Here is a 12,970-nt window from a genome sequence, read left to right as displayed (position 1 = left end):
TATTATACTATATATAATACTAGGAACTGCTCTGTGTCTCTGGTGGCTGTGTCTGGCCGTATGGCCTTGAGATAGAAGCTTGTCCTTTCATCTGTAACTGCAGATGTAGGAAGAGGACTTGGAATGCCAGCAACAAAGTGGAACAGTAGTGGGGAGAAGCTTATTCAAGACATCTTGGAAGGAGCCTTTTTGAAAAGACCTTCTTTGCTTTTGAGCATGTCAAGTGAAGGCTTAGTATGAAAACAGAAAAAATTAAACCAAAATGTCATATGGATATCTGGATTAAAATTAATTTAGGGCAGAGGTATAGAAGATTCTTCCAGACTTACTGTGGATGGGATGCAGCTTCCCAGGTTTTGACTGGGTTGCAGATTGGAATTTCCTGGTCTGCTTTTTAAGCTATAAAAAGTATTTGAGGTGTATTGTTGCTCCGCTGTATATATTAAGACATAAGTTTTGTGATAAATCTTTAGATATTGCTGGATATAATACCCAAGTCTCTTCAACACTTAGTGAACCAGTGAAATGTGAAACTGTTCGAAGCAACGATGATAATATAATCAAAAGTTTAGCAATTTCCCATACTAACATGTGCTTAAGATATTGTGGTGAACATATCATGGCATAAACTGTTACCTTATTAAATATTTTCATTAACAAATTTCACTTAAAAGGTAGGAGTGCAGTAGCAAAATTTGCTGATGACACACCATAGGGGCATTATCAATACAGCAGAAATACTGAACAGGAAAAACAGAACAGGTTTGAGGCTTCCAGCAGTAGGAATTGGAGGAAATTTAATAAACTGCAGTGTCACGCACCTAAGAACATATAGTAGTTCTTGCTGCAAACTCATCAGTTGGTCTTTTATTCCAGTGACACTCCAGAGATTCTCAGGCTATTCCTGTAAGACCTGCAAAATGTGATTTGGAAATGCATGTCCATCCTAACTATTTTAAAATCACTATAGGGGTATCTTCAAGTAGGGAAAACCTCTGTAATTAGTTATTAGTGGGATAACTTGCAACTCCAGTGACTAAAGCTGTTGAAAAGACAAATGCAGACAAATCCAGATGTCCTAGGATGCAGAAATCCAGGATGCTTCCATTAAAGATGGAATATTTGACTCATGCAATCAGTTTTATGTCTCTCTCTTTTTTTTTTTTTTTCCTTTTTATCCAGGTCAACCAGTTCAGACAGCTCTATTCCAAAGTGATCAATGATAAGCATGATGATGTTATGGCAAAGTTTGGAGCAATCCTGGCACAAGGCATTTTGGATGCAGGTAATTCCCCAAACATTTAAAGCAGTCAAAATTTCTTAAACTTGTTTAGCTACAGTAGCTGTAATAGCAAATTTCATTTGGGAGACGGGGTGCTGACTTTATTCCTATTGTGTAATAGTAGCAAGAAATCTCAAATTTCAAGTCATTTTAGCTAATTAAAGAAAGAAACCCTGTTTTGTAGTTTCAGCTTGTATCAGCGTACTCATGTTAGGAGAGATTCAGCCCAGTCATTGGGGCAGAATTTGCGTCCAGAAGTCTGGACAAATAGGATCTTTTTGCTATAAGTCTGTTTTGACACCCTGAATGTTGATTTATAGCATCATAGGTTGCTGTTTTGTTTTTCTAAGCACTTGCTACATAAATTTGGAAACCTTGTGGTATGCAGTCCTCATATTTTGCTTTTTCTGTTAAAACTTGCCATAGCCAGCTTTAAAAATATACATATTTGTATTAAATATGTTTTTAATAACTAGATTTTGCCTGTTTTATTAAGAGAGGTGTTGCACAAAGAGGGAAACATTTATCTGCATCAGTGTTACTTCAGAAGACTTGGTTAATGTCACAGACTGTTACCTTTTTGTAGCAGAGGAAACATCATTTCATAATTATTAATGACTAAATGTTGAGCCATAGATAGGATTCTCTAAAGGCATTAGCATTTCACAAGGGCTGAATTGCAGGGCCTATTAAGGAAGGTTTCTGTAAGCAAAGAAGACAGACAATGTTTTGTTTTGAATTTTTCTTTCTGCTGGAGTTAAGGCTTGTACAGTGCTGTGTCTGTCAATAGCACCCCCTTCCCAAGTTTCCAAACACAGTTTCTCCCATCTGGTCTCTCGTGCTGTGGCCTTTTCTTGCCATGCACCTCCTTATTCCCTGTGGTAGGTAGAAACAAGCTGGTTTTCCCTGTACTCTGAGATCAAGGTTAGTCCTGAAATCACATAAGCAAAGGAGTCTCATACATTTGTCTCTGTGGCATGGCTTAAGCAGAGCACCATGCACTGTGGTTACACAGTCTCTGTATGAAATTATTATATCTCCAAGCCCTGTGGTGGCGGGAGAAAAACTTAGAGCTGCCCGCACCTATCTGCGTGGAAGCGTGCTTAAAAAGCTCTCTTCCTGGCAGGCATGCGGCAGTCAGGCTACTCTATGCTCTATGACTAGGGCTACTCAGAGAAGAAAGCAACAAGAACCACCTTCTTTCTCTCTCTTTCTTGCCTCCCAGGTAGCCTCCTGGAGCTCAGACTGAGCAATGTTCTTGGTACAAGACTCTTAGAATAATTTTGATCATTCCCATACTCATACTATGTTGCTGGGAAGGCAGAGCCCAGCTGGCTTGGAGACTTTTCTCTCAGCAGTAGAGACCTGCTTCAAATTCCGACCTTTAAGATTAAATCATAAAAAAGCAGCTAAAAACTTACTTGCTTCCTGTGTCACTCATGTATTGTATAATGACTTAGAAACCAGAAGCATCCAGTTTTAATAAACCACATGTGAATTTGTTACAACTTTAACCTCTTTATTTCTTGCTGAGCAGCTGGGGGAAGGCTGTGAACTACCCTTTCTTAACCTATTGCCACTTTGATTAGAGCTTCTTAAAAGAATAAAATCTTTTTATCTCTCCCATACAGCTACAAGTGCTTATCTGAGACAATGAACTATAGAATTTAATTATCACTACCAGGAAGAAAAGGTTCTTTGTGTCATCTGCCACAGTTGGGGCAATTGAGTTTCGTTTTTTTTGTTGGAGTTTTTGTGGGGTTTTGGGTTTTGATTTTTTGGGGGGATGGGGGAAGAGAAAAGTATAATTCTCTTTCAATGACAGGCTTTGATTAAAAGCGCAAGATTTCCAGTGCGTGACTGGGAAATGATGGGAGGTGGGTTTTTTTTGCTCTGACAGTGAGGCAGTCATTAGACTGGTGGTTTCATGGCAGGAGCAGGGTACCTTGGGAGCACTAAAGTGGAAATGAAGAATGTGGTCATTGTCTAATTGTTAGGCCCCGACAGCTACATTTTCACTTCTTTAATAAAACAAAAAGGTAGGAACTCTAAATTTAACTTGGGGATTTTTTTTCCCCAAAAAACCTCTGGATTTTTATAATGCTCCCCTTCATGTACAAACATGCTGTCATTTTCCAGGCTGATGACTCCCTTTCTGTTCTTTGCAAAATCAATATGCTTTATTTTCTGGAGTATGTATTTTTAAATGTGAACTACAAAAGGAATATACTGATCTAGTTGGACGTCAGCATTTTACCTGCTTGTAAACTATTTTCCCCTCTGTACTCTAGGTATCTTCTTTGGTTCTTAACGCCACATTTCTCAACCAGTGATAAAAAAGGAGGAGCAGCAGTCTTGACACAAATATCTGTGTAGTGTATCTGGAAAATTCTTTTCTCACTATTTAGGAAAGGTGTGCTTGGGCACAGTGTAGCATTGGTCAGTGCAGACTGAAGCCAAAGAAGTTGTTGACAGCCTGATGGTGAATGTACTGCATTCTCCACAGTTTGGAGACATTTGTAATGACTGATGAAAAAGAAAGTGTCATCCAAATTATAGAGGAAAGAATTGCCTATCTTGTCATTGTTGTCTCTCCAAATACGCATCTCACATGATGTGTTATGTTTTGGATGTTAAAGACTTTACTACAAACTTTTCATAAGGTCTGCTCTCCCAGGTGTTGAATTCAGTGTTACAGTTTCCAACCTTTCTCCTGCATGTCCCTGTTCATGAGCTCTTCATGTAAAGTTGGGTCTAACTCTCTGGTAGTTAGGAAAAAAGCCATTATCCTGTAGTAATGTTTTTGTCCATTAGATTAGAGCTACCTTGTCTTTCATTGCCCATGTGAATCAGGTTGCTGGCACATGCTAAAATCAACTCTGCCGGGGTTTTGACAGCTTGTCCTGTGAGATTTTGACTTTTCTGTGCTGCTGCTTAACAGTTCACATTGTCTTCATTCACTACATGGATGAAGTGGACTATAAGTCTGCTGATAGAAACAGTATGATGTTGTTTGAAAATGGGATGCTGCCTAGGCCAAGGTTGGAAACTAATTTTCAAGGTCTACAACTTGTCTTTAATGACTGTTGTGCTGATGTGTTGTCCTAGGCTACACTGCCAGAGTGTTACCAAGTGACACCATGGCTATGTAAAGAGTGAGTTAATCAAAGCGTATAAACCATCAGTGTCTGCTTGCTGCACTCCCCCTCTTGTTAACTGACATTAAACTTGAGCCAGCAAATCCTCATGGCCTCTAGAACAGTCACTTTAATTCCAGCTAACCTTGCTGTAGTGGCAGTGTGAATTCTGGGAGATAGACCTTATAGTACTACCCAAGGAGCCCTGAAAATTTTTCTTGTGTGTGTTTTGAATTTTTTTTTCCAGGCAACATGTTACAGCTTTCATCCATCCAGTCAAAGATCTGGAATGTGTTCCCTTCCAGGATGTCAGGACTGCTACTTAATCATAAAGATAAATCACAGTTGTGCAATATCATGTCTCCCCACCTTTCCTGCTCCCTGCAAAACCCTGGGAGTGAGGGTGGGCTGTGTGTGGGTGTAAAACAGCAGAAAGAAGGAGCATGACAACATCTTTTGAATATGAAATCTGTTACTCATCCAGGAAATTCCAGAGATTGGATAATACAATTCTAAAGGTTAAAATAAATTCTGAAAATGAAAGTCCAAAAGTTTTATGAAGTCTAGTTAAGCTGCTTGTGCAACATTCGTTGGGCTGCTTGATCCAGAATATCTGCAGATTACTGACCTGGCCCTTACACAGTGATGCAGTGAAGAAAAGCTCAAAGTAAAGATCAGGGAGAAAACCAGAAATTTGAGTGTGCAGTGTTTGAGATGTTTAAGGATAGCACAAGACCTCAGGCAGTCCCTCCTTGATGCTGTGGCAAATCAACTATAAGGGTGAGAGATTGGTATCGGAGAAAATAATGAGAAGCAGAGCAGACCTAGCAGTAGTAAAAAATGAGACTGTATCATTGCCTTTCTTCAAAGAGGTGGCAGGAAGGAGTTCTCCAGTCAAACAGCAGCAGATCTATTGCTACCACGAAAGGAATCATAGAATCACAGAATTGTTTGGTTGGAAGGGACCTTAAAGATTATCCAGTTCCAGCCCTCCTGCATGGGCAGGGACACCTTTCAGTAGACCAGGTTGCTCAAAGCCGCATCCAACCTGGCCTTGAACACTTCCAGGGATGGGGCATCCACAACTTCTCTGGGCAACCTGTGCCAGGGCCTCACCACCCTCACAGTGAAGAATTTCTTCCTGATATCTAATCTAAATCTTCCCTCTTGCAGTTTAAAGCCATTGCCCCTTGTCCTATCACTACATGCCCTTGTAAGTAGTCCCTCCCCAGCTTTCTTGTAGGTCCCTTTAGGTACTGGAAGGCTGCTCTAAGGTCTCCCTGGAGCCTTCTCTTCTCCAGGTTGAACAACTCCAACTCCCGCAGCCTGTCTTCATAGGAGAGGTGCTCCAGCCTTTGGATCATCTTCATGGTTTCCTCTGGACTCGCTCCAACAGGTCCATGTCCTTCTTGTGCTGAGGACCCCAGAGCTGAAGGCAGTACTGCAGGGGGGGGTCTCACCAGAGCAGGGTAGAGGGGAGAATCCCCTCCCTCGACCTGCTGGTCGTGCTGCTTGGGATGCAGCCTGGGATATGGTTGGCTTGCTGGGCTGCCAACACACATGGCAGGGTCATGGTGAGCTTCTCATCAACCAGCACCCCTGAGTCCTTCTCCTCAGGGCTACTCTCAATCCATTCTCTGCCCAGCCTGTATTTGTGCTTGGGATTGCCCCGACCCAGATGCAGGATCTTGCACTTGGCCTTGTTGAACTTCACAAGGTTCACACAGACCCACCTCTCAAGCCCGTCAGGGTCCCTCTAGATGGCATCCCTTCCTTCCAGCATGTCAACTGCACCACACAGCTTCGTGTTGTCAGTCAGCTTGCTGAGGGTGCACTCAATCCCACTGTCCATGTCGCCAATAAAGATGTTGAACAGCGCCGATCCCAATACTGACCTCTGAGGAATACCGCTTGTCACTGGTCTCCATTTGAACATTGAGCCGTTGACTGCAGCTCTTTGAGTGCGACCATCCATCCAATAAGAAATACCAAGGACATAGTATGTATGAAGAGTATCCTACAGGAGGGCATCAAAATCCTCTATATTCCACTGCTTCTCCTGGGACTAACACTGACAGATACCCAAGATGAGATTAGTGCTTCATTCAGGGTTTTCATCAGTTTTGGCAGCAAAAATTAATTTTGCATGTCTTTAAAACTCAGGCAGGTCCATTGCTGCCTGGTCCTATCGAGGTGGCTGTTTGTGCGAGGCAGGGGAATGCTACGCCAGTTTGGGATTTTCAGCTATAAAGTGCCCCGAGTTTGAAATGAGTGGGTGTTTGTATTTTAACAAAGTTAACCTCCCTGTGCCTGGTCATGTCAGCGGTAATGAACTTGCCTGGTGCCCTCTTCAACTCAATTCACTGTGTTCATCAGAAAACTGAAGATCAGATTAACACTTTCTCATTCTGTCTGCAAGCCCAGTCTTTCGATTTGGTTTCTAGCTGGATGTTTCTGCACTACATCAACACATGGAGTTGTTTTGGTCTCTGCTTTGCAAGTAGAAAGCTAAGACTTGGTTGTCTGGCAGAGATGTAATTTTGCTGCAAAGACTGCAGGATCTTGTCTCTTTGCTGCTTAGATTGATAACCTTTAGAAGCAACTTCTGAAGTTGCTGCTGTTTACATTTTTTTCTACTGAGATGGTGTAGGATAAAAACCTAGGCATATTTCTTCTGAATAACTGACAGTTCAGGGAGGCAGCCACAGAAAGAAAAGTTTCTGTATGCGCTGTTTTCCTTGTAACTCTTGTCTTGTGGATCATCTATATGCTATGATCTAGAACTGCTTATGGCAAAGGTTTGCCTTTTTCACCCCCTCTCCCTGCCTTCTGCATTGTACTTTTCTTTAACCTGTATCCTGGCAAAGTGAGCATGGAAGGTCTGTATCAAGGATTCACTGATTGTGTTTGGATAGTATCTAGCAGATAGAGCAGTTTGGTTGTTATGCTGCCTGTCTGTTTTACTGTGTAAGCTGAGATCACGGCAAAGGAGGGAGGTGTGTTCCAGAGGAGAAAGCTGACAGCACTGTGACCTGGCTTGCACAGTGTAGCCCTCTTCACAGCAGCTGTTTAGAGATGCATTGCTCAGGTGTCTTTATGGAGTACACAGGAACGCATTCATTACCTTATTTCATTTACTGTTCCTTACAGGGGGCCATAACGTAACTATTTCACTGCAGTCGAGGACAGGACATACTCACATGCCTTCTGTGGTAGGGGTTCTGGTCTTCACCCAGTTCTGGTTCTGGTTCCCCCTGTCACACTTCTTGTCGCTGGCTTTCACCCCAACCTGTGTCATTGGCCTTAACAAGGATCTTAAGGTATGTAATGAGCAGAGAGGAGAAGAAGTGCTGATAGCTGCTTGGAAGGCTCGAGTGGTCTGGGAGGGGTATGCATGGATTTGTTGACTTTCTTTGCATGTTGCCAGCTTGTTTGTGGCAGAAAAGGTGCTAACTGGAAGAAGTCTGAAAAGCAGGCTTAAATTGTGGAGCTGGTGGTGTGAATAAGGACAAGAAAAATGTAGAGAGCGGACTTTGACCCCTTTACTTCAAACTAGCTTACAAAGAAAGGAACTCTAGTCAGCTAGCAGTGGGAAAACAGGATTTATTTGGATTCCTTGGGGAGTAACCATTAAACCAAGCAGTCATGGGTACTGCACTTTTCTTATGCATCTGTTCTTCCAACTCATCAGCTGTGGTATGGCCCCTGCAAGCTGTGTACCATGCTGGGTCTCCCATGCTGAAGAACTGAGCTAGTAACCTCCACAAAAAAGCTTGTGAACGTGGCAGCGCAGGGGTGTGCAATCCCTCCTGTCATTGCTGCAGGCTTATTCTCTGATGCCCAGAGCATGCATAGGGCTGGGCAACTCTCAGAGTCCCTCTGTGGGACTGGGCCAGCTTGCTGGATTGCACCCCCTGGACCAAAACCTTGGGGCTAAAGCTTGCTCTCCTTCACTTGTCTCAGGCTAAACATCGAATCAATCTACAAACAGCTTGAAATTCTTGCTCTGTTTAAAGAGAGACCCTTGGATTAAAATGCCTTTTTTTTCCTTTTTCCTTTCTGTCCTGAATACTTTACAGGGTTTGCATTGCTGCTTGTCTCTGTGCTGCCCCACTCGTGATGGGCTCAGCGCCTTTTTGGCTGCTTTGCTGTACTGCCATTTTGACTCCCTCTCCCCATCCCTTAGAGTTTCCAGGGAGCCCAAACGGCTGTAGGTCAGGTTATGTTGTATAACTTGGCTTGCATACTGAAGCCAGCTACAAGCTGGATGTATGTTATGGGCTGCACCACACCCACCTTGCTTCCTCAGAGCAGTCCCTGTTTTATTGTTGCTCCATGATGTGTCGTAAAGGAAGAGAGCTGAGATACTGCAGAAATTAATTCAGTCTAAGAATTTGGATTGGCTGTCAAAAGATGCTTTCTGCCCTAGCTTAAGTGGCCGAGTATGTGACATTGGTAACCCACCCCAAAATGTACTGTCCTTTTGCAAAAGGTGAATGTCAGACAGTGCTTGGTTTGCCCTAGCGTGCATTGACAGAGCAGATCTTCACTTAGATCTTAAATCAATTGTGTGTTAATACAAGCAGGCACAGCAGCAACATCAAAAGCACAAAAGCTTCGAAACAATGAAAACAAAGCATGGTGTGAATAGTGTGGAGTGTATGGAGAAGCCTAGGAGAGCTTGCCAGAGTCGAATTATAGAATAATTAAATAACATTGTTCTACTTGAACTGTTGCCACTGATAACAGTTTCTCAGCTTCCGGAGGGGGAGAAAGGGAAGCGTGTATTCTTTAGAGGGTCTGTGTTTGTCTCTGTTGGAAGGAAAATGAAGCTAAAGTAATTATTGTGCTGTGGATTTTTTTTTCCCCCTGCTTTTCTCGTCTCTAACAATTTTTTAAACTGTTTGTCTTAGATGCCAAAAGTCCAGTACAAGTCCAACTGTAAGCCGTCCACATTTGCCTACCCTCCACCTCTTGAGGTACCAAAGGAAAAGGAGAAAGAAAAGGTATTTGGGCTAGCTTTCTGTGTTGTAAAGACTAACCCCTTCTCCCTCCTCATATAAACATTGACTTTGGTGGCACTAACAGGGAATCTGAGGAGCGAAAGAAAAATTGGCAGGTGCTATTGTCTCTGAAAGAGAATTCTAGCTATTTTTTCCTGCTGTGCCTGGGACTGTTGCTGATCATGGCATACAAGTGCTGTGCTACTGGGTTGCTGGAACCTCCCTTGTCTCCAGTGGTCAAGCAGAAGCATCGATTAAAAACAACTGCTTTCCATGCCCTACTGATTGTATGTGTGTCTCATCTTTGTGTAGCACTTAGCACAGTGGGGAACTTGTCTGTGACTTGGGCTCCAAGGTGCTACTGCAGTACAAACATTGAGAATATTAGGTGTGACTCTTCTCAAATAGTCCCATGTGGAAGGACAGAAGCTTACCTGGTCTCAGGGCAGTGGGCCCATGTGCTAGAATAATAGCTGTCAGGCCCATGGATTACAAAAGGTAAGTGTGGAACTGAGAATATCTAGGTATTGAAAGGGAAGAGATGAGACCTGTGGGATGACAAGCAGGACAATAGCGGAAGCAGTTTGTCTCCTGGCACAGGATGGTAAAAGCTGTTGAGCAGACCACAGCAGCAGGCAGAGCAGCCCTTAGGGAGCAATTGCAGCAGTGGAGACCTCAGGCATGTCATGCTGATGAATTACATTGTATGAAAACTGTAGAACATTGTACCAGAATTGAATGCTGGGCAGAACAGATTTCTGAGTCACTGAGGAACCCAGAAATGAACTCAGATGAAAGGCAAAGCTCACTGCTCATAGCTGCTTTCTCACCTTTGGAATAGGACGGCAATTGGACAAATCCTTTCTCTTTTAAACTTCCCTGGCCAAAATTAAAATGTGCCAAGAGCCTACATTTAGCCTAGAAAACCTCACCAGCAGCATGACAAGTGCAGTTGCTCCCTGTACCTCAGAAAGTTACTGTCTTACAGAGGCGGTTACTGTGGATAGAGAGATGTGCTCACTGGAAGGGAGATGTGCTGAATTCTTGTATTTGAGTGTTGCTTCTGGGTACTTTTTGGCTCAGGAGTGCCAAAGCCTCCTGAGGGCTCCTCCATATGACATTTTGTGTATCTACTTCTTTAGATCAATGAGCAACATAGCTGTCTGATTAAGACAGTGGAACAGCTTTAGGTCATTCTAAAGAGTATCTATGTACATGTTTCTTTACCTTGGAGACTCTGCAATGGGTTTTCCTGTAATAAGAATTCCATTTGTTGCTCTGTTAAAAATAAAGAAACCTCTCATATAGAGATCCAGATAGTAATGATTAATCTCTAAATTAGGAAGTTTGCTCTCCTTCTGCATATGTAGCTGGACCCAGTCTGCATTCATGACATTTTTTCGTCCCATCTGTGCCGTTTGTTTGCTTTGATGGTGGTGTGTTTGTCTCTTAAACAGAGCAGTGGGTAGGAGGTGGAATTGATCTTTTTGACGCTTGCACTGAGAACTGACCTAACATTGATTTCCCTTTGTTCCCCTGCCTGGGGAGCTGAAGCACAGCGTACAGTGTTGCAGTCACGCTGAATGCCTCCTATGTTGACATATCCAGGTTTCCACTGCTGTGCTGTCCATCACTGCAAAAGCCAAGAAGAAGGAAAAGGAGAAAGAGAAGGAGAAGAAGGAAGAGGAAAAGATGGAAGTGGTGGGTGCAAACATTGACATTAAATGTCGTCTTCTCCCCCTTATAAATGTGGAAGGTGTGTTATGAAAGCTGGCACCCACTTAATGCCATCCCCTCTGCCACCTGTGTCAGTTCTGAGCAAAGCATTAACACATGTTTCAGTGTACTGTATACACTGGGTAGCATCTCCACTCTGTGTGTGTGTGTGTGTATATGCACATGTGCTGTTAAAAGCAAGAGGTGGTATTACTTGTGAATCCATTACTTCTGAGAAATATATCTTCCTTGATATTGTTAAGTAATTGACTTCCTTAAAGGCAGAAGCTTGTTTTGAGAAATTTATGTGCTTTTAACTGCATGAACCTTTTGTGCATTTTTTCATTGCCTGCTGTTTCTAGACCAAGGGAATTTTATCTGTTATCCATGTACTTTTCTTACTAATATTGAAAAAGTCTTTGTAATTTCTTGTCCTTGGTACCTCTGAACTTTTAAAACGTACTCGATGTTGTAGCAGTTGCTTGGTGGTGTCTAATTCAGTTGAAAGCACTGAAGAGTTTTTTGCACATGCTTAACCCCCTAATTCTGAAATGTTCACCTTTTTGGCAGCAGTCTCTTATGTGCTTTGCCCATCTATCAAAATCCCAAACACATGTCCGCACCCAGCTCAGAACCAGCTGATCTTTGAGCACAGGATCCATATGCTGTTCAGTAGTTATGGTGATTGCTTTGGTCCTCTGATGATTTCTTTCAACTTATAGACCTGACACTGGAACTTGTCATCCTCTCCTGTGAATAATGTGTCATCCTGGAGCAAGCTGAGGGATAGAGATGGCTGGATAATGAGTTCTTGGTGGTTGCTGTAATTTGGAAAACATATGGCAGCCAAAATTCTTGCTGTACCATGACAAAGGACACTTCTTTTTGTGCTCTACTAACGGATGTAAATATGCCAAGAACACCTGTAAGCTGAAAATGCATTATGCTGACAAGCTCAGTAGAAACCTTTCTGATTCTACTTTAACATCTATGTGAGAAAAGCAGCATGGTCACAGAATTTTTGGCATCTTTAATTTTAAAAAGAAACGCACAAATGGTATGTGAAGGGACTCTGGCATAAGATCAAAGGTGTCTGTGTAAAATAACTTTCCTAGACCTACTTAAGTGTGGCAATGTTGTAGGCACTGAACTTTATCCAGTTGGCCCAGAAAATGAATCATCTCATGTGTGCAAAGTAGAATCTCTCTTTTTTGTCTTTTTGCTCCTTTATCAAAGTCTCCTTGTCACCAAACATTGCCTTTTCTTTGAATTATTCTTACAGCACTATATATTAAGCAAAATGTGCTGAATAGATGCATGTTTCTTCCGAAATTGCTACGACATACAGTTAAGTACAGGTGTTGAGAGGAAGCAATATATTAGAAGGGATTCACGTGCTGTATCTGGATGTTGGTACTCCAGATGTGTGAAAAGTTTTCTTGGCTGAATTGAGCAGAAAAAATGAGGATAGTAAAAGGGAGCTTGCTGCCACCTGCTGTGTTTGAGTTGAGTGTTTTGCCATTGTCCTAATGTTTTAAGAGGTATAATTGCTTTCCTGTTTTTCTCTTATGCCTGTTACATGACTAGTAATCCATAGCTTCGAAGAGATCTGCACAGCAACAAGCAGTTGGTGTGCCAGAGAAAGTCCTGTCTGCTGTTCCAGGTCATGCCATGCATTTGGTCGTGTTCATGATCATTTCCTATTGGTTGTTTCTATCTTTTCTGCAGTTGTTTGTGTTTGCAACTCAGATCTTCCTGAGGAAGAGGGAAAACATGATCCATGTTCTTAAGAATATAAAGGATACTGTGTTTTTTCCTTCTGAGCTTTCGCC

The 12,970-nt window shown here is 42.4% G+C and overlaps 1 protein-coding gene across 1 annotated transcript in view; it reads left to right on the top strand.

The window, feature by feature from the left end:
* Positions 1 to 1,182: 1,182 nt before the first annotated feature.
* Positions 1,183 to 12,970, top strand: part of LOC104167746 (26S proteasome non-ATPase regulatory subunit 1-like) — a gene marked incomplete at its 5' end in the record, with an annotated part of 15,509 nt that continues 3,721 nt past the window's right edge. Inside the window, 4 exons of the mRNA XM_009708086.1 lie at positions 1,183 to 1,285; positions 7,570 to 7,739; positions 9,333 to 9,425; positions 11,031 to 11,123. Coding sequence (XP_009706388.1) covers positions 1,183 to 1,285; positions 7,570 to 7,739; positions 9,333 to 9,425; positions 11,031 to 11,123 — 459 coding nt within the window. The remainder of the gene's footprint in view (positions 1,286 to 7,569; positions 7,740 to 9,332; positions 9,426 to 11,030; positions 11,124 to 12,970) is intronic.

Source organism: Cariama cristata, unplaced genomic scaffold, assembly GCF_000690535.1.
Source record: "Cariama cristata isolate BGI_N322 unplaced genomic scaffold, ASM69053v1 scaffold31339, whole genome shotgun sequence".
Taxonomy (NCBI): domain Eukaryota; kingdom Metazoa; phylum Chordata; class Aves; order Cariamiformes; family Cariamidae; genus Cariama; species Cariama cristata.
This window is presented reverse-complemented; position numbering and strand designations above follow the sequence as displayed.